At 40.5% G+C, this 20,406-nt stretch overlaps 1 protein-coding gene across 8 annotated transcripts in view; it reads left to right on the plus strand.

The window, feature by feature from the left end:
* The window catches only part of FARP2 (FERM, ARH/RhoGEF and pleckstrin domain protein 2), an 85,035-nt gene that overhangs the window by 51,267 nt on the left and 13,362 nt on the right, over positions 1-20,406 (plus strand). For all 8 annotated transcript variants that reach the window (XR_005822562.1, XR_005822563.1, XM_040567429.1 and 5 more), the window contains 4 exons: positions 487-736; positions 12,894-13,072; positions 18,634-18,723; positions 19,989-20,122. Coding sequence is in view for 6 of the 8 variants with exons in the window: in XM_040567429.1 (XP_040423363.1) it covers positions 487-736; positions 12,894-13,072; positions 18,634-18,723; positions 19,989-20,122 (653 nt within the window). In the remaining 2 variants the exon portion in view is untranslated. The remainder of the gene's footprint in view (positions 1-486; positions 737-12,893; positions 13,073-18,633; positions 18,724-19,988; positions 20,123-20,406) is intronic.

Here is a 20,406-nt window from a genome sequence, read left to right on the forward strand (position 1 = left end):
TCATAGTTCCTAGTATGTTACTCTTTCAGAAGATTAGATTGTGTTCAGTTACTATCTGCCTTTTTTTTGTGGAAGTCTTGAGTTCATTGTATAGATGGCTTCTACAGCCACAGGCAAGAAATAAACGTATAAATGCAATGGTTTATTGTTTCACTGAATGTGCTTGCATTACATGTGAGAGGCTAAGGAAGCACTGAAGATTTGGCAGTTCTTGTTTTGTGTTATTTTCTGTTGTTTATGCTATTCAGCAGAGGCTATAAAATACATGGTTTCAATTTTCCATCTGGTTACCAGAATTTGGGGAAAAAAGATCTTGCCTCTTACTGGGGATGCTAGATCTATTTCTACTTGCAAAGTTTTATTTGCTATAAAGTGAGCTTTGTTGAAGCACACATTCTTTTTGTGTCAGGAGACAGACATTGTTTTTGTTTTGTTTGTATTATAAAAATCTTGTTACCTGTTCTTTTCTTACTTTCTTTTCCTCAGAGTGTTGCATTCACTGAGGGCTTGAGAACCCCAGGGTCTCCTGCCTCAGCGACTGTCCCCTTCCACTCATTTCATTCATCGGCCACTCCTACTACTGTCCTGCCCGTCTTTGCAGAAACCAGCCCTTCCTCTTTGGACCCCCGAGTGCCATACACAAGGATTCCAGAGAAAAATACTGCAGCGCCTGTAGAAGAAACAGGGAGGAAATTGATGCAGCAGCCTGGATCTCCCACGTTCCAGTCATTCCAAGGTGTTGGGTTTGGTAGTGTTGCAGGAAACTGTAACCCTGCTTGTCCTGTTGCTGAGAGTGGTTGTGGTTTAGATCTAGACATAGAGAAGAGCAGTAAGGAGAGTAGGGCTCTTTGTAAAAATGACAATGATGAGGATGACTTTACCACAGGTGGTTTTGTCGCTGAAAAAGAGAATCAGCACTGCAGTAGGGGCGCCCCTATTTTCACATTGACAAATTCACAGTTACAGGTGTCAGAGGAATTTATTGATGACGACCCAGCAGAAATTTCCTTTTTTGCTGGGGGCTCTGAGGCATTTTCATACGTGTACAGCGGTTTGGAGTTAAAGGGCTCAGATTTTTCAAAGCATGCGTCGGAGTTGCCTGCCTTAACTAAAGATGCCCTTCAACAAAATACAGTCTCTTCTCAGTCAAGCCCTGACAGGTACTCAACAGAAGCGGTAGATATGAATATGGAAGACGAGTTTGAATTTGAAGAAGAGAGTGATTTCAATGGCAATGAGAGGCCATCAGATACCTCAGAGTTGTTTGAGGTTAAGGCACAAGCAAGCAGAATGCAAAGCCTCCTGAGCCCTTCTGAAACGAGCTCGCTCATCAACAACCGTTCTGAGAGCAGCTCCCTCAATAATTTGCCACTAAATGGTACGTCCTCCTTGCACACATACAGCTCCGCTAACCATTCGGAGGCGAGCTCGATGGTGAACTTCCCAGCCTACTCAATCCGCTCTGAGTCCAGTTCAGCCTTCCAGTTCAGTGACATCATTGATCAGCTAGAACAGCTGAGCTATCCACCTACCACCACGGAAGACTCTAGCAGTACAGATACAGACTCCTGGGACTCTGAAACTGCTGCACCACTGGATGTAAACCTTGTCTTTAGTAATCCTTTTGCTCAAGCAACTGGTGAGAACTTTACTTTTGACTTTCAGAATAATTTAAAAAATCTCACTCAGGAGGATTGGACAGAGAAGGCGCATGTCAATCATTGATTCTTGATTTTTAGGAGGGATTTCTCTAAGCTGTTCAGGCTTAGAAGCCAGAAAGGTGTGATGTCAGTCACTTTAAACAAGAAAACTCTAATCCAGTGGCTGGATTTTAAATCACATACCATAAGTGATTTTTTTTTTCCTGTGTCTCTTCAGTTCTCTTAAAGCACCCTAGATCTGGTACTGCATTATATGCATCAAACTACATCCAGAATGTGTCATAACAAGCTACAATGTCCTCAAAATACTATAGGTAGGAAAAAACACTGATTTCGGAGAACTTAAGAACCATCAGCTTACTCATGCAGACTCATCACAAACTATAGTGTTGAAGGATTTTTTTGGCTAGGAACACGTCTGTAAGAGTGATATAATATGCTGAACACAACAGCTGGTTTTGCAGATGTTTGTTAATGAGCAGCCACATCAAGTAAATTAGCTGCTGTCCTGCACTGCAGTGAGAGTCCTTGTGTTGTTTTTTTTCCACAATCAAAAAACAAACAAAAAAGGATAATCTTCAAGCCAACTATGAAAGGTAGTTTTAAGATACAGAACTATGCAACATGATCAAATGAAAATGGGAGCCAACAAAACTTCTTGTGAAGACAATTGTTGTATTTTCTGCCTACGAAGTGCCTTCAACAGTCAAGCAACAAAAAAGTACACTTCTGCTTTTCAGTACTTTGGAGATGCATGCATAGACTGCGAAAGTACTTAATCCCCATTGCATTTTTGTCTAATCCTTTTTCTTTATTTAATTATGCTGCATAAAAGTGCCTACAAATTAGCTCATAAAAGTCTACTTGATCTGGGGAAAGACAGGTGCAGGGAAATCTGGTGATAGCTTTAACTTTTTCTTTAAAATATGGGCTTTTTTTATTAAAAGGAGAAGGAGATAGTGCAGTACTAGTACAATCAATGCCTCCAGAATAAGCAGCTTACTACGATAAGTATAATTTTATATTCAATATTTGGTATCAGTTTTCTTACTTGTTGTCTCTATGTATTGCCAAAAGACCTTCCTTCTTAGTCAAACATTTACAAAATACCAGTATTTCACAAAATTCTGGTAACTAAAAATTCAAGGGAATTCCTCTCAATGTGTGGTAGAACATGACAAGGTAAAACATCCTTTAGTCACCCATTTCTTCTAGCTTAGTACTTACCAAGACATGATTAGTACTCACGGTACTTATTAGCATTGTGGTTGTTGTGTTTGAATGGGATCACTGTTGTTCCATTAGAAACTTGTTGCATTTGCCAGTGGCACAGAAAATCAAAGCACATTTAGAACTAGTTTGAACTTACAGGAATGTACAGCTGTTTAATTGGTCTTTCTTGTTTGTAAGTGCTGTATGTGTGGGTTGTGTTTTTTTTTTCTTTTTCCCCTGTTGAATGTGTGTTCTGTAGCTCTTGATTTGACTTTATTCATACCTGTGGAAATTGTCATAGATGTGACTTTTGTAAATAGGCACTTGGAGGAGGTCTTCAGCTGTGTCAAAAGCTGGTTCCTTTTTTTTTTTTTTCAGTCTGGTTTCCTTCCCACAACTACATTATGTAACTTGAAAAAGAAAATCAGAAAAAATACTTCTGTCTACTAACTCTCTTACAAGTAGTAGGGTCAGGGACTAAAATGTGGATAAAGATTTTAGAAGGCGGCCTTTAATGTCTTTGATCTTCAAAAAACAAAAATCAAGATTGAACTATTTTCATATAAGTACGTCTGCCTCTGTTTTATGTTTCATGCCTCAATCACAAGCATTCTCTCTAAATATGTTACAGTTGCTTAATATAGGAATAAATCCAACTAAATTCTCTAGAATTTCCAAAGATCTTAAGAAGAGAAAAAAGCTTGTTTCTGTAATTTCAATAAATGTGCTTGGTAAGCCTGAGAGGAGGCTTGCTGATATATTGTCTTTCAGAGCAGTCAGTCCCAAGAAGTGCCTTTAATATTTTTCTTCTCCTTGTATTTTGCAGCTATGCAGAATTTCTGTTGGCAATTTTAAATCTCAGGGATTTTTTTTTTTAAAAAAAACTAGTAGTAAGAGTCTCAATCTGATACCCATTTTGTTTTTTAAAGGAGCTGGAGTGACTAGGGTCCCGGTCTGTTAGCTTTTATAGCAAGATGTGTCTAACCACAGGAGAGGACGGGCTGGGGTAAGGGTGTGGGGAAAGGGAGCGTTGATCGAGGTACGGGGCTCTTCAGGCTAAGGTTGTAGTTAAGTGTGTCACCAGGAGCAGTGATCTTTCACATCTGCTGACTGCTCTGTAGCTGAAGTGGGAATGCTTGCATAAAGACAATGCTGGTCAGCACCTAAAAACCAGTATCCTTTGCTAGGATTGCACACTGTGGTGGACTTGCAAGCAGTGTGCCGCTTTCTCCTTTCCCAGGTGTGGGATGTGGAGAAGCAGAGAAAGGGCATGTGCTTCTCAGGCACACCTGAATTGGTTAAAGGAGCTAGAGTTCAGTACTAGCTGATACCCTGCTGGAATGCTGTTTCTGTAGGGGTTCAGTACCACTTCCTATGCCCCTGGCACCTGCTAGTTGTATCTTTGCTGTTGGTAATTGGTAGCTTATGGCTGTCACGGTGTTTTTTTTTTTCCTGGCCTTTTCTGATTTTTAGATCTATATGGCTTTTGAAGCCTACTGTTGCATGATTGGCTATTTTCTTTTATTTATGGTTTTCCACATAGGCACAGAAGAGGAGAAAATCTAGTTTGTATGTCGCAGTTTCCCTATAGCAGGAAAGCTGTGAGAAAAGCTTCTTGATTTCCTGCGGAGGGGTGAGTTCAGATTTATTTTCTGATGGAGATGGGAGTAAAAACCAGCCTGCCTTTGAGTGCTGCACAGTGACTTATGCATCAATTACCAGTTGTTCAGGTGCATTAGAGTCATGCTGGGCATCCTCTTCTCCCCCAGCAACCTCCTGATACGGCAGGAGAAGGCGAGAGAAGGAAGGGCTTTCCCTTCTCTGTTTGTACGCTGTCTTTGAATAGTGTAAGGTAATGTGTGAACTTCGGTGCAGTGCGGTTATGTCCTGAATACTAGCTGTGCTGTCCAAGTTACTCCTGGGGTTGTTTTGTTGTCTTTTTACAATGTTGAAACTGCTTAAACTTAGTTCCTGGTACTGGTTTCATTTTTTTCCGGAGTACCCAAGTTTTCTTGTCAAGAAGATGAGCGGGGTGCTGGCAGGTGCTGAAACAGTGCCAGCATCAGGAGCTAGGACCCCCATGGATCCCGAGCAGTGAAAGCTGCTGCAGGGATCATGATATTAAAAAGGGGGGAGAGTATATAAGAAGAATTAGGAGATCTTTATGGGGTATCCTGTGCATGCTCACCTTGAGAAGGAGGAATACGAGGAACTGTGGTAGGAGCAGGTGAAACCGTGGCTGCAAAACTTCACTTGTCCATGGCAAGTGAATGGGTGTCTTCTCCTCTCCCTGATGTGGTCGTTCATGGAGGTATGTTCTTTCATGTTTACTTTCTGCCCCTGCCTCTGGGAGGCTTGGAGGGACGTCATTCTCTTCAAAGTACTTAGATTTGTTGTTGACGTGCAGTTCTAGTGCTGCGTTTTTCCAGTAGAAAGAACCACTGGGGTTGTCAGGTTTGTTCTTTTGCTCCACACGGTGCACCAACGGGCACGGCTGTGCTTGAGAAGGGGGGAGCAAGCCATGGACCCATTGCCCCTGTTCTCCATCCTTTTGCTTCTGTATTCCCTTCTGTTGGGTAGGTCCCATTTCAGCAAATATATGCAGCCATAAAGGGTATGTCAATATTACTGGCTTTTCCAAGTGAGTTAGGCTTGTAGATTTAGCTCTCTTGCGGTACTCAGTGTGCGCCTTGCAACGTGACTAAAAGACATGAAGAAATGAGTGTCTTAAAAGGATAAGTTAATCTGCGCCTATATTGTCGTATGTGCCTATTTACAACCATTCTAGTCTTAAGTGCATTTATTAAATGTAAAGCACTACACGAGAACATTTTGATCTTCGTGTATGTAGTTAGTGGATCTCTTTTAATTTGCACATAACACTGGTCATAGAACATTCTCTGACCTATCAGCCACCCGTTTAAACATTGGTAAACCTTACTAGCCTGTATTATTGCTTGTGTGTATACTTTGTAATTTTAAAATACTCATTCATTATTAGAGTAATACTTGCTGTATATTTCCCAGGAATTACCATATTTTATCCTAGAATGGAATAGGGCAACATGTTGATTTGCTCTCAACTTTCACTTTAATTTCCAGTGAATTTCAAAGTCGCTGGATAATACCAAGTATTGATCTCCTTTTTCCTGTGTATATTTGTATTGTGATCATAGGTGATATTGTTTAAGGGTTGATTTTTGTATTTTTTTCTTTTTTGGTCGGTGGTTTCTTTCTGTGGTGGTGGTGGTAGTTTGTTTAGTTGCAAATCTTGATAAGGGTAAGATTTTGTGGAGAAGATAATAAAAGTCATTATTCTATGCAATTTGGTGCAAACCTGTCGGTAAGTCATTCCCATTATTGTCATTTTGCAAAAAGTTCTAAGCCATAATTATCAGGTATCGACTGAGTGAATGAATATACAACACAATCTTCATTGTAGACTTTTAGCTGTCATTACCTATACTTCTTAGTAGATCCTACATTGAACTTGTCCAAATGCTGTGTATATGTATGAGCCTACATATATACTATATGTATGAAGATGGGGAGACTTTACAGTTCCATACGTGTGTCATAAAATCCACTTAATTTATTATCTGCTTGTGGGCTATTGCAGGATTAGTCCACAGAGCGAGCTGTAGCTTTGGAACATGGTTCATTGTACCTGGTTTGTGGGAAGGTGATGCTACAAATTTTTCAAAGTCACAATATTCTACTGTTGTTTGAATATGCGAGTCTCAGATGGCAGCCAAGAGTGTGGTTTGTGACAGTTCTGCAGCTTGGTAAGAAACCAGAAATGCCTATTTATCAGTATGTACAGATACACACGTGCTTTGGTTAGAGTGAATCCCCAGTTTACTAGGTGCTACTCTTTTCAGGAAAGGATTACATTAAGAAAACAAAGAGGGCTGGAATTTCTTATTTGATCTCTTGAATTTTTATCTTTTATACAGTAAATGTTTTATTGAATTACATGTTGGGACTTTTAATATCTTTGTGTCTGTTGAGATTGCCAGTTATGAACCTGCAGATTTGTACTAATTCATAATTTTAATTGTTTATGCAATAAAATAAGGAAAACTTGGATATAAATGACATCATGGGCTTTTTAGCTTTATTTTTCGTTACCCTTGTGTTTGAAATAGAATGAATATTTGTTCTGCTAGCTAAAGCATCTTAGAGTTTTATTACCAGATTTCTCAAGGCAGTTTTCCTCTTACATCCTTTTGTTGAAAGTACCAGCACAGCCATATATTGGTGTGTGTTTTTCAAATTACTGTTTTCTGCAAACCTTTGTTTGGAATAGAAATGGGAGTAAAAATTAAATATAATTGCTAGAGTGGAATCTTACTGTGGATTCATTGTCTATTAAGCTCAATATGACCCTTGGACTGTCTTCTCTATATTTGTTTTTTATAGAAGACGTATCCTTTGTTCTAAACATGGGGTATGCAGACAGTTAGATTGCTTCATATTTTCCAGGTTCAGAGTTCACCTTCAGGAATTTGTGATAAAGGTGTGGGTAAATCTTTTCCTTGATTACGTAAACATTTGATGAAAAAAAGTCAGTAGTACGCATATAAGTAAACTGAGCAGGTTTCTGGGCTAACTTGAATTTGTGTATTTTTTTGGAGTTATTCTCAATACGATATTTACTGAGTTAGAAATAAAAACACCCACTCTAACACACTTCGTTTTTCATCAAGGAGGAATTATTTAACCAAATTGCCACTGACTTCCTTTGGAATATCAGGAGATTTTAGAACTTACCATATCATATTACTTTGTTACAGGGGCTGAATTTGGTGGAGTGTTTTCCCTGCAAAGTTAAACCAATATTCACATAGAATCAAGAAAATACCTGCAACAAATAAACCATTTAGGTCGAAACCTTGACCATTCACATGAGCTGTGCTGCAGAGGTTTGTGTGAAGTAGTAATCTGAACACGTCCATATTGGCTTGAGCTTCTTTTTTATCAAGCTTCATGGTCAAGCGTAGTTTTACGTGCAGTGCTTTAATTTGGACTGAAGAATGGATATATCCTCTGAAAAATAACCAAGAAGTGATGCCAAAACCTTCACCCTGTGTTGTCTCCATCTAGATCAAATGAAGTCTGCTTCTCTTTAAACTTTTAGTAAAAGCTAGTCGATATAATTAGCAAAAACAGTGCTCTAACATACTGGTCTAGTCCTCTAGTGGGAACCTTTAACACTTTAAATGGTGTTAATCTCAGAGGAAGGCACATGGAGCTGTGAACTGTGTGCTTCTATTATCTGAAATGTCTAGGCAGTGATCTTTGCAATGTGAGACAGGACAGACCTATCTTACATTTGATTTCTGAGATCGGAAAATCAAACTCCAGTCTTCTCAGCCAGCATAACTATGTTCACAGTTATTTTTTTTAGTCCAAATTCCACCTCAGCCATCTCCCTTTTCCTGGTGGAGCTGAACGTTTCTTATAGAGCAGATTTTTTCACTGAAAAAAGAAACACATTTGTGTTGCATTTCTAAAGATTTACAGTGCTGATGAGAGGATGGGTGGGAGGCAAAAACTTCATTCTCTTAATGCCACCTGACATGCTTCTGAAGGCATACAGGAAAGACAGTTGTTGGGTTTAGCATGCTGGCTTTCCAGAGCCACTTTTAAAATTAAAACCACAATTAAAACTCAGGCACACAATTTTAAATCTTTATTTATTTGACATTTCCTTGTGTGGGAGAACAAAGGCGTGAAGTATTCTCTCTTAACTTTTGTATAAGTATGTTTCAATTTATCTTGTTTTATAACTGGAACAAAAAAAATCTTAGTGGGTACATATGTGGACAACTAGCAGTTTATTAGGGTGAACATCACATGACTGATTTTAGACAACAGAAATTAGATGGTTCAAATGATAAAGGTCAGTGTTATGGCTAAGTATAACCTAGCCAGTGACTCTCCACATATTCAGCTTTTCTTTCTTTTCATAGAAACTAGCTGTAACTTTTCATGTATTGGTTCCTCTTCATTCTTGAAGTTTGACCAGTAAGGTGGTTGGATCTCCCCAGCACATCTCCCCACTGCTGTTCCTAATGTGGTACCAAAACTGGCTCACTGACAAGTCAGGCATAAGACCTGGCTGTCCTCTGCTTTCTTCCTTGCTTTCTCTGTTGTTGCTGATTGCACAAATGCTTAGTCCCTGATGTCAGGTAGTGGTTTTCCAAAATTTTCCTCCACTACCCACATCTGAGGTTTGCATTGGGCAAAGATGTGAATTCCCTGTGAAATGCCTGACAGGTTAGAGAAGATCTCTGCAGTATTTCTGTGAGCAAGGCCATTAAGAAATATGTGGCTGCTTCTTCTGCAAGGACAATTCTAGTTTATTACAAATGGATTTTGGATATAGGACGCGAATTTAAATAGATGCAACTACAGGAAAAAAAAGAAACAAACATAAAAAAACACAAATGCATGCTAACTTTAATAATGCCAGTGAGAGAGATTTAATTCAAGTACTCTTGATGAAAATACAAGGTAAGGTAATGGTTATTGCAGCTGGCCTAAAGTTTGATTTGTTTGTTTTTTTAAAGTAGACCTAAAATAATCCAATAATGCACCTTCTATGACTGGTTTCATATAATACTCTAAACGTTTTTCTATTTCAAATTTTAATTTGAATCTTCACATCTGTATGTACTTAAGATCAGTAAAAAAAAAAAGTGGAAAATGTTTATATTGAGTCATAGTTTTGTACATTAGGTAGAGGCTTTCACATTTTTTAGCTGGACAAAAGAAGGCAATGTAAACAATAATTTAAAAAATGACAATATTATGCAGTAGCAGTGAAAGATAAGGCTGGCATTCTCACTGAAGTGTGTGGCTGTGCTCATCAAAACCAGTGCTTATGGAATGTTTTACTGTTAGATGTGATTTTTTTTTTTAATTATATTTTAAATACTTTGTTATGAAACCCTGGTTTTGTTTGCCTAAGAATACTTAGTTTTAACTACATAGCATAATTAACTAAGAAAGTATTCATGTTCTTAAATGTTTTATTTAGAGAATGTGAAATGTCACATTGAACTCCCATGTCTTGATGTTTGTATGCGGTGTGAAAGCACAGAACGCAGTCGTGTGTCTGAGGGTCTCCTTTACGTAGGGAAATACCCATGTCATTGCTCAGAAACACATTCCTGCTCACGGCAGGGCTCCCCGATTTCAGACCTTCGCCTTGGGCGCTGACTGTAGAGAAGTGGTTTCTGCTTGGTGCAGAACGCACCTGGGTGGCCCCGCTGCCAGCAGGCCCCTGCCCACCTTGCTGCTGCGGGCCGTGCTGTCTGGGGACGCGTTCCCGCACCGTCACCTTCCCACCTGTGTTGTCCCACCTCACAAGGAGTTTTCTATGTTCAATGCTTGCTGAAAGCAGTGAAAAAAGCAAGCAAGCAAACAAAATCCCCAAACATAGCAATAATTAAAAAAAACATCCCAGCTCTGCATGATGTTCTGCAGCCTTTCCTAGAAAAGCCAAACTTTGGATGGCATGTTAACCAAGGAATGTCCCTTTTACAGAATTTGCCTCTGGTGCCTTGTCATCCTCGGGGAGTGAGCCGAGGCCGTGTGTGGGCAGGGGCAGTGCGGCCATGTTCCGGGCAGCTGCCACAGAGAAGGCCCCGGTGCCAGTGCTGGGTGAGGGAGCTCTGCCTTCGCGTCCAGCACCGTGGCCCTTGCTTTGGGCTTCTCGTTTTACTCTGTCTGCAGAGAACAGGGATCTCCGTGTCGGATACCAATGAGCTAATGAGTGTTTTGAATAGATTTAATGGCCGTCTTCTCCTGACGGAGTGATAAAGTGAAAGCCAGATGGTTTGACAGAGATAGGCGGGCGGTGGAGTGTCTGTGGTAAATCACATACCCCTGCTCCCCGCGTGTCTGAACAGTGGGTCTGTCTACCCAGAAGTAACTAATATGAAAGCTTCTGGAATGTGTGGCCACATCGTGTTAAACTCCAGGAATTTAAAGAGCCTCCTGCTCTCTAGCACTGGTTACCTTTTTGTTCTGAAGCTGTTTCACTGTCCGTGACATGGAAAAGCAGCCTTCCAACAGACTCTTGGCCCCGCATGGCTGAAACAAATGTCAGACATTGTCGCTTCCCGGTGTAAACATTAAAAGTAGCTGGAATGAAGGAAATGCACAGGCAGGAGCAATGTGCGCTCCAGAATGCCTTTGCTTGGCTAGTGTATTAATAGTTAACTCCGCAGCCTTAATCAGCTGAATCTCTTCCAGGTGACCGAGCGCAGCACTGTTTAGCTTCCTGCATTTGTCAATGTGAAAATTACGCACTTCAGCTTCCTCGTCACTGTCATGCCGCAACTGCGCATTTAAGTGGTTTTGCTTCCTGAGCCAAAGAGCAGCAGCTGGCTCCTGCCTGCTGGGAACGAGAAAGCTCATACTTCTCTCCCAGCACGTGTGCCGTGGGGTGTGCGTGTCTGAAAAGATTTTTTGAGGCGATTTTTAAGTGGTCTGCTAACGGGGAGAGGACAACTAGTGAAGCCAATGGGAGGGTTAATACAGAGGTCTCATGCAGAAGTCGTCAAAGTTGAATCTGCAGTGGGAGTGATAATATGGAAGGAAGGCGTAGGAGATGTCAACCTGCTCTCTGTGGGCAGGTAGGAATTCCCTGGAGGACAGGAGTTAGCAGTTGTCAGGACAAGAAAATCAGAACTGAAGGAAATTTCAGAAACGCCTGCAGGAGCTGCTCAGGCTGATGCCTGGGGAGGTGCAGCTCGAGGCTCAGGGCTGATAATGCAGCTCACATTTTTGGCCTTGCTGTCGGTTTTCTGTTGGCCTTTGGTCAGGTGATTTAGCCCTTGCTTTCTGCCTGGAATGCAAAAAAATAATGCCAGGGAGTGTTGCAAGAGTGACTGAATGTTTGAACAGTGCAGCAGAAGTGAGAGATACTGAAGTGCTGAGTGCCTGCTTAGTTGTCTGATCTGATGAAGCTTGGCTGTTTAACATAGGGAAGGTCAAAAAAAAAAAAAAAAAAGGTTGAATTTAGGTAGGAATGTCATGGCTCTAGTGTGAATAATTGGAGTGTCTGTTGCCTTCATTTGGTCCTAAAAAGCAGGTTTTGCAGTTGTGCTCACTGCAGGGCCCCACGGGTGTCTGCATGTTGTGTCTAGGGAGTCTGCAAAACGGAGGACAGCAGCTACTTACTAGTAATGGGCTTTAAATTCACTGTAGTGGTGCTTTATTTAAGTATTGGAAATCTTTAAAGGGTCCACAAATAAAATTAAAAAAAAAATAAAATTACCAATCCAGAGCAAAGCAGCACATGCTGCTCCTCTTTCAGACAAGCTTTGCTGTGTACAGGGTTGTATCCATCCAGTTAAAATGCTCATCTTACGTAATGCTGCAAATTCGGTGTCCTGAGATCAGTGGATTATTCCATTTATACACATAGCAGAAGAGCCAGGAATGAAATCTGTCACGTGGTCCCTTTTTGTCTACAACTGTTTTCCTCTCCCATGAATACAGTTTTGGAGATTCCCTGAATTCAGAATGTATTTTTTACTAACTTTGTCTTCTAGATTTTTTCTGGAGTGGGAAGTAGCACAAGGATTTATCCTAGATTTCACTGGGGTGGAAAGTAATTCTTATTTTAGAAAAGGAAGAATTAAAAGGTGTGTTCTTGCTACTTGCAGTATAATCCTATGTTGTGAACCCTGTTATGCAACAAAATCCAGTGGGATTTGAGCACTTCTTCCTAGACTATAAGCAATTTATCTGTGCCACTAAATGTAGTTCTGAAGGCATCTGTCCTTACTGCACAGCCACGTAACAGCTGGTTTGCACAGAAAACTCTGTTTACTTTGAAAAACATGCTTAAGTATTTGGATGTATGTTCTTTTTTTATATATGTATATATTTTGAAATAGCAATTGTGGTTTACACTAACAGTGGGTAATTGTCTTAGACACAGTATCTTCAAAAATTTTTTTCTCTTTTTCCGCTCCATCTTCTCATTCTCTTCCCCTCTAGGCCTCCCAGTGGACCATTCTCAGCTCTCCTCACTTGTGCTGAAGAGTCCCCTGGGCTTGAACACAGTGTTTCAGGTGAATTTGAATGCAGCTGGCCAGGGTTCATCTCCTCTTCTGAGTCCGGTCCTCAGTGACGCTGGCGGTGCCAGGATAGAAGAGGATGACGAAATGAAACGTAAGGTGAGATAATGACGCTCCAGATAATTTATTTACTTAATGAGTGAAATGATCATTTCAGGTGAGGAGTTATGCTTTCTGGTCACTGAATGTTGATTGCATTATGTTTTTTGGGAAAATGAATGTGTTTGGTTATTAATGTTAAAAACTCCAGTGCTGAAGATTTAATCAAGCCTGTTTGTCTCATTGTTAGGGCAGGAGTCTCCCCCTGCCTTGTTGGTATTGGTGGATTCTGTTTTGGTTGCTGGGATGACCTTCTGGTATTTTAGCAGGAGCTCACTGCAGAGGGCCCCAGAGCAGCAGGAAGCTCTTCTCACAACCTGTCTTTTCTACCTTAGAATGGCAATGAGATGCTGCTTCCCAAGATGAGCTATTTTTGGGAAACAGTTGATGTATATTTGGTATAAAACAGTGCACTTGGTGCATTTTGGACTGTAACTGCGTTATGGTAGAATGTAAAAAAGGTTCATCCTTGTGCTGAAACTATTTGAAAGGACACTTGAAAAGAAGTGAAACGTTCAAGGTGATTCTCAACACGGTAGTACATTGAAAGGCTGTGGGAAGAGATGGTTGTAGGTTTTGGAAACGAGTTGCTTTTGGCTGATTCAATAACGAAGAATTATGTCACGGGGTAACATTGAACCTGGCCTTGTCTTTGCTGAATGCAGTCAAATTTAATCTGTGTCAATTTATTGGACTGTGCTGTCAGTGCAAAGTGTTGCCACTTCACACAAAATGTGTTCTAAAGTAATGTAATGTACCACATAGGCAGTAGCTTAGAGCAAACATTTGTTAATGTATAATGTACATTCTTATATTCTTTACCTCTGTAAAATCTCGCAACATGTATGTCAGTCCTCCAACCCATTCTTTCTAATCTTAACAGGACCTTTAGAGCAGTATTGAGGCCTCTCCTCTTTAGTTGTAGAGGACATGATCTCAACTGCAGCTTTCTCAGCAGCAGGCATTAAGGTGATTCCTTTTACACCTAGTCAGTCATGGGCTTATTCACCAGAGGTGGCTATATTGTTGAAGCTACTCTCTGTGTGGCTGGTTCTTTGGCCTAGTGAATGGTTGATAAAGCTCTGGGCCTTGCAGGGGCTTGAGAGTTGTTTTTTCTTTTCTGTGAAGAGGTAAGCAAAAATAATTGTGACCTCTGTGGGTACAAAAAGTCTCAAAGCAGGAACAAGTTTGGGTCTTCAATATGTGCTTTTGTTTAGCTGCTGATCCTTAGTCTAGAATGCTTTTCTTTCTTTCTTTTTTTTCTACCAATAAGCACTACTTACACTGGGAACTCCACAGCATCACCACAGGAAGCTGCTAAGTTGAGGGAGGTGCACGTTTTCGTGCTGTGGAGCTTTCCTTGCCCCCGTGTAGCATTCGGGATTCAGCCCTACTTTTTTCAAGTAATCATAATTTTAAAATGCTTTTGTTCTGGAGGCCTTTCTCCGCCTTTGCCTTGGAACTTCAGCTCCTCACCCTGTGCTTCAGCACCACTGACCATGAGGCTTCTCTGCCCCAGTGCACCATCTATGTATGCTCTTGCTCACAGGAACACTGTAGAGCCTTTCTGAAAGGTTTAAGTAGTGGTAATCTTCAAATTCGGACTGAAGTCTCCCAGGAACTTCTTCCGCAGGCTTCTTCTGGGTGTATGTAGCAAAACTGATAAACCACTTCATCCTGCAATCTGTACGTGTGCTTTGGTAAGCATTGGCTTCAAGTGCCTCCACAGTTTGACAAAATGATGGAGATGACTGGATGCCAGTGTGTGATTCAGAGCTTCATTTTTATTCACACTGTACCATGTTATCAGGCCTTTGTAATGGTTGCTGGCAGTAATGAGAATCTGCAGAATTGCTAAGGCTGGAAGGAACCTCTTGAAACCCAATCCAGCCAACTCATTTTTCTTAAGCAGTGACTCCGAGCATTTAGATGCAGTTGGGAGAACTGTCTATGTGTGCGGGTGTGTATGTACATACACAGATGCACACAATCTTTTACTATTTTTTGGATAACAAATGACCAGGCTTTGCTTTTGTAAGGCCATGATATATGGAGTCTGACAAACTACGTTCCTAAGAGCGCTGCATTTTGGCAGTGAGATACAGAAGTCCACCCAACAGCAGACTTTTCTGACCATTTCTCTGCAAGCTGCCTTGCTTGTCTTGCTTTGCAGAGTGTTAGTGATCAGCCAGGCTTTTGGTATCTTTTGTACTCAAGAAAGAACCAGGGCATTCCATTACAGTGCGTGTAAGGCTTTGCCATCTGAGCACCATTCCTTATGGAGTCAATGGCCACACTGCAGCCTTCAAGAAGAAACTACCTCATGTGCTTTGCTCTTGCTTTTCTGCTCTCTCCATCTCACATTCTAATCTTACCTCTTGTCAAGATCCTCGGGCAAGAAGTCCACAGGCCCATGCTGTTTGCTGTCTTCACCATGTCTTTGGGTGCTTCTTGGTGCCAGCAGGTGCAAGCTTACTCTCTCTCATTTCATCTCAGTTTTTTTTGCAAGCAGTCTTGATGTCGTGCACCAGCTCCAGTAATTAGCGTATCTGGTTTGTCTCCTTGATTTCAAGAGCCACTTCCCTATTATTTTTCTGAAACATACTGTGAAATTGGTGATGGGGACTTCACGTGGTGTTAAGAAGGTTTGAATGTCTTTATTCACATACTTCCATGATGCTATCCAGCCTTCCTGCTAAGAAGTATTTTCAGTTAGTTAAGGGGCAGTGCATTGTCAATGCATTGTTTTTTAACTTGCTTTGTTTATTACCTAGCTGTTTTTTGTCAAAGCCCATAGAGAGGTGTTTTTGACCTGTGCTTGCTCCCAAAATGGATTGGTGCTGTTCAAAGGCGTGGAGATCTCTACACAGTGAGTTCAGGCTCTCAGCTGCTGCAGGTAATATACAGAAACAAAGCAGCAAATATACAGAAATCTCACCAAGAGCAAAGACGCTATTCTGGTGTTAGAGCTTCCAAAGCTCAGTCCTCCTGTGGTTGTTCTCTAACGGTAGGGTGACCTTTGTGGGATCTGTCCTGAAGCTACATGGAGCCAAGTACTGCAGTGTACGAGGAACAGGGAGCTTTTGGCAGGACAGCTCTGGAGACTCCAGACTAACTGCATCAGACTGTGTGCTGCTGTTAAGAATCACCCATATTGTGAACGTGCTGTGAGAAATGCTTGCAGGAGAGAGGAAGGTTTAACAAGTAATTGGAGTTGAGATGGAATTCTGTGGGTTGTTTCCACCCACCTACCCCAACTTTCAGCCTTGCTGTCTAAGTTAGACTCTTTTGAGGTAAAAGTGCGAAGGATCATAAAATGGGGCCTTTTGTGCTGCGTTTGTAAGGCAGATATAGGACAAGGTATGGGCAAAGCCAGCTAGATTTTGAAAAGCTTCAGTAATTTGTGTGTGGATGTAACACCGTAATAGACGGAGTATCATAAGGTGTATCCAGATACAAATAAGTTGTTCTGTAATAGAGAAGGTATAACTCGTAGTCTCAGTTATTTTGTAGGTTGGCATACGAGTTTATAGCTTTGGCAGATTGCTCTACTATTAATTTTTAATAGTGTTTTTGTTGTTTCTGAATGCTTGTTCTCATTTATCCTTATAACAGGCATAACATAGCCTGGAAATAATGAACAGTATCTTCATTGTCTGTTCTAAATGCTGAAGTCCAATCCTTTCCATCTCATTTTGCAAAGTCTGATATCTAAGCAGTGTGAGTTCTCTTTTGGGCTGAAACTAGTGGATAAAAACTATAATCCTTGAAGGGATTTTTTTTTTTAAATTGTAATTGTTTTTAAGCTTGGCCAGCTGCTGAGACGTCAAAGGTGTCGATCTCTACAGGCAGTATTTTAAGTGAAACAAGCACAGGCTGAAGCCAATATTTTAAGTTAAATTTCGCAGCACTTTTGCATCTTGCTGTGTAAGAAAAATGTAATCTTGGAAATCACTATTAATAGAGCTTTGATTTTAAGGGTAGCAATGCTGCTGTCCTTCTACTTGGTTAATCAGGGCATGTATGTATCAGCTAATTAGATTTTATATTCAAGAACATTGCCTGTTATTTCAAGTTAGAAACACTTTGTAAAATAAGGTCACAGCACAGATAAAGGTAAGACTTCCATCAGGCTTTGCACAGGTGGGGAAAAAAATGAACTTCAAATGTTCAACAACCTTGAGTTTTCCTCTGTGTCCCCACATTAACCATGACGACAGGATTCTCTGTGTCCCTGTTAACCATGACGACAGCAAGCAGTTTCAGCGTACAGTGCTGTGTCTGTTCCAGTTGAGGTTCCCTGGAGGTGGACTGACCTTCCACGATTTCTCCATGTTCTTCATTTCTTCCATGATTTCACCAGTGTTAACTGAAGTGGCTTTACTTGATGAAATATAACATAAATATTAATAAAAAGGAGATTTTTTTTATTAACTTGATACATACAAGGAAAAGGGAGAAAAAAAAAATCAGAGATGTTACCCACGAGACAAACAGAGATGGCGAAGACAGATTTTTCCCATAACTTGAATGGCTTACCCGTCACTTACTTTCACCACACGAGGATTCAGCACAGGACTGAGGAACGGCAGTGAGTTGAGGAAACAATGCAGCATCTTAGCTTGAAACGTGATTAGTTTCTTAATATTACTTTCATGGTTTTTATTATGTATGTTTTCTTGCTAACTCCGATTTTGGTTCGTTGCAATGCCTGAACATCTGTTTGCACCATTTCCTTGCTTTGTGCTTCCATGTCCATTCTGTTCTCTTTTCTTTAAATAGCAGCCTGGTGACAGGGAGAAGATGACTGCAAAGGTGATGGAATACAGTGATTGTTTCCATGTTTTTTTACGCTGAAAAAAATATCATTTGCAAAACTGGGAGAACCTTTTCCAAGTGTAAATGTTCTTCCTATTTCAAGGTGTTTACATGGTGATTTTTCTGTGGTACACTTACTAGCACTGTCAGATCTGTCCTGTCAGGATACTTGCTCGACCCTGAGCTGTGGTGCATCTGCATTTTTAGGATAAGCAGTGCTCCAGCTGGGGACAGGAGTGTTGGAAGGCTCTGGGACCCACCACGTTCTCTTGCATCTCCGCCATTGCATCGGCAGAGCAGCGTGATGCTCTCGTGACCGTGGATCAGCCGTGCAGCCAACAGCCCATACAGTCTGATTTTTGTGGGAGCTTAATGTGGTCTTCAGAGGGTTGGAATGAAAGCTGTACACGGAAATAGACTAGTTCTGGAAAAGGGCAGCGCTGGGAATCTGCTGTACTTCATTTGATTACGTAAATGTTTAGGAAATCTGGAATAACCATTTCCATATCTTTGTAAAGTACTCCCTTGATTTTGAAATGGAAATGTAACAATTACTACTTTTAATAATCTTGAAATACTTGATAGTTAATTCAGTGTTTGAGAATATGTGAGATGTCCTGTTAGTAATCAGATGTTCCGTTTTCCTACAGCAAGGAAGAATGTATGCAAGATTTGAGCTTGTGCTTAGTGATAGATAGAGCATGTGTATTTTAATATCTATTGATTATTGTGTATTCTTTCAGCGCTATCCAACTGACAAGGCATACTTCATAGCGAAGGAGATTCTTGCTACAGAACGGACATATTTAAAGGACCTGGAAGTTATTACAGTGGTAAGGGGTTTTAGCTTTCTTTAATGCTTTTCTTTTTCTTAAGATTTGTAATAATTAATTTGGAAGAATTTGGAATTTCTTCCAGATAGAAGAAGAAGAAAGTCTTCCAATAAAGCATGATCCTTGAGCCATGTAGGTCTTACCTTCCTTGTTATATAGGCCCTTGTGTGGGAGAGCAGATATCGTCTTTAGACTTCTTTATCATTAGCTCGAATAGCTACATCTTATAATTTCGTGGTTTAGGCAAAATCTCTCTTAGAAAATTCTGAACATGGGGTACATCAGGATAGCCTAAAAATGTTGCGTATTCAGCTTCACCGATTGCTGTTGCTGTCAGCTCTGCTTATAATCTAGCTGTCATCACGTTGGGATTCTTTGTGAACCTTCAGATCGTGAGAGTAGATGACAATTTCAAAGAGTATTAAGGATTCATGGAGTTTTGAGAGGTTTAGTCCTGTATTATTTTTTTACCCCTCCTCGTTTTAAGGAGTTGAGAAAGACCAGAGTAGCTGACTGAGTTGGATGATAGCTTTGTTTCCAACTCTTTTTCTCTAAGAGCTATTTCTCTACTTATTCCAGACTTGAACATGTTGTGGCTGCTGTGTTTCTACAAATGATTGCTTTAATTTCATCAAAGAGAAGTTTGTGCTCTTTGTGCCATACGTTGTCAGTTGAGGTGTTTTGTGAGAATTCAGTGAACATCATCTCACAGAGGTTCCTCCCACAAACTTCCCAGAACTTTCCTAAAAGGGTGGGGAACATATGGTACCTCAGAGGATTTCTGTCATGTTCCCATCCCTGACAGAAAGCTGGGAACTAAAAGTGTTTTAAAATAAAGGGCCATATGTGACACACAACTCGAGCTGCTAAATAACTTGTACATGGTTACAAGTTTTATGAAAGAGCTGTGGTTCTGCCTTGAAGTAAAAGCAGACATAAAACATCAGCTGTGGTAGTTACTCTGTAATTTGCTGTGCCTCAGAGTCGTTACCAACCATCTCATCATTGCATTAAGAAACATGCTTATGCCTGGAAACAATAACAAGCCTCATATTTGTAATGTTTGGCAAGGAAAGGAATAACATCTGTTCATCTTTCTCAGATCTTCCCTAAATGTTTCTTCTTCCTTTCTGCTGTTTCCTTGTTCATACACTTTCTCCTTCCCCCATCCCTGCAGAAGCATGTTTATGCTGGTGATAAATTCCTTAAATAGAGTACGTTTCTTAAACAGAGAAAAAAAACATAATTTATGATTCTTCCTGCAGTGGTTTCGCAGTGCAGTCATCAAGGAGAATGCTATGCCAGAAGGCCTGATGACATTACTCTTCTCTAACATAGACCCAATTTATGAGTTTCATCGAGGCTTTCTGAAAGAAATTGAGCAAAGGTTATCGCTCTGGTAAGCATTAATAGCCATGTGCATGGCCAACAGTCAGAAAGAACCTTTTCTTATGTCCTCACATCAAAAATGTACTTTGTCTGTATTTGAATTGGTATTTCTCTATTTGAATTGGTATTTCTGCTTAAATAGAGTCAAGGAAAATATTGTAATAATTAAAAAATAAATAAGTAAATTTTCCAAGCACTGTCTTGTACATGCTATCCTGTATTCATATGAATTGTGTGCCAGACCAAGGTTTTTGTAATATAACTTCTTGTTATTTCTCTAGCCTTAGAAAAGAG

Source organism: Cygnus olor, chromosome 9 (assembly GCF_009769625.2).
Source record: "Cygnus olor isolate bCygOlo1 chromosome 9, bCygOlo1.pri.v2, whole genome shotgun sequence".
Lineage (NCBI taxonomy): Eukaryota > Metazoa > Chordata > Aves > Anseriformes > Anatidae > Cygnus > Cygnus olor.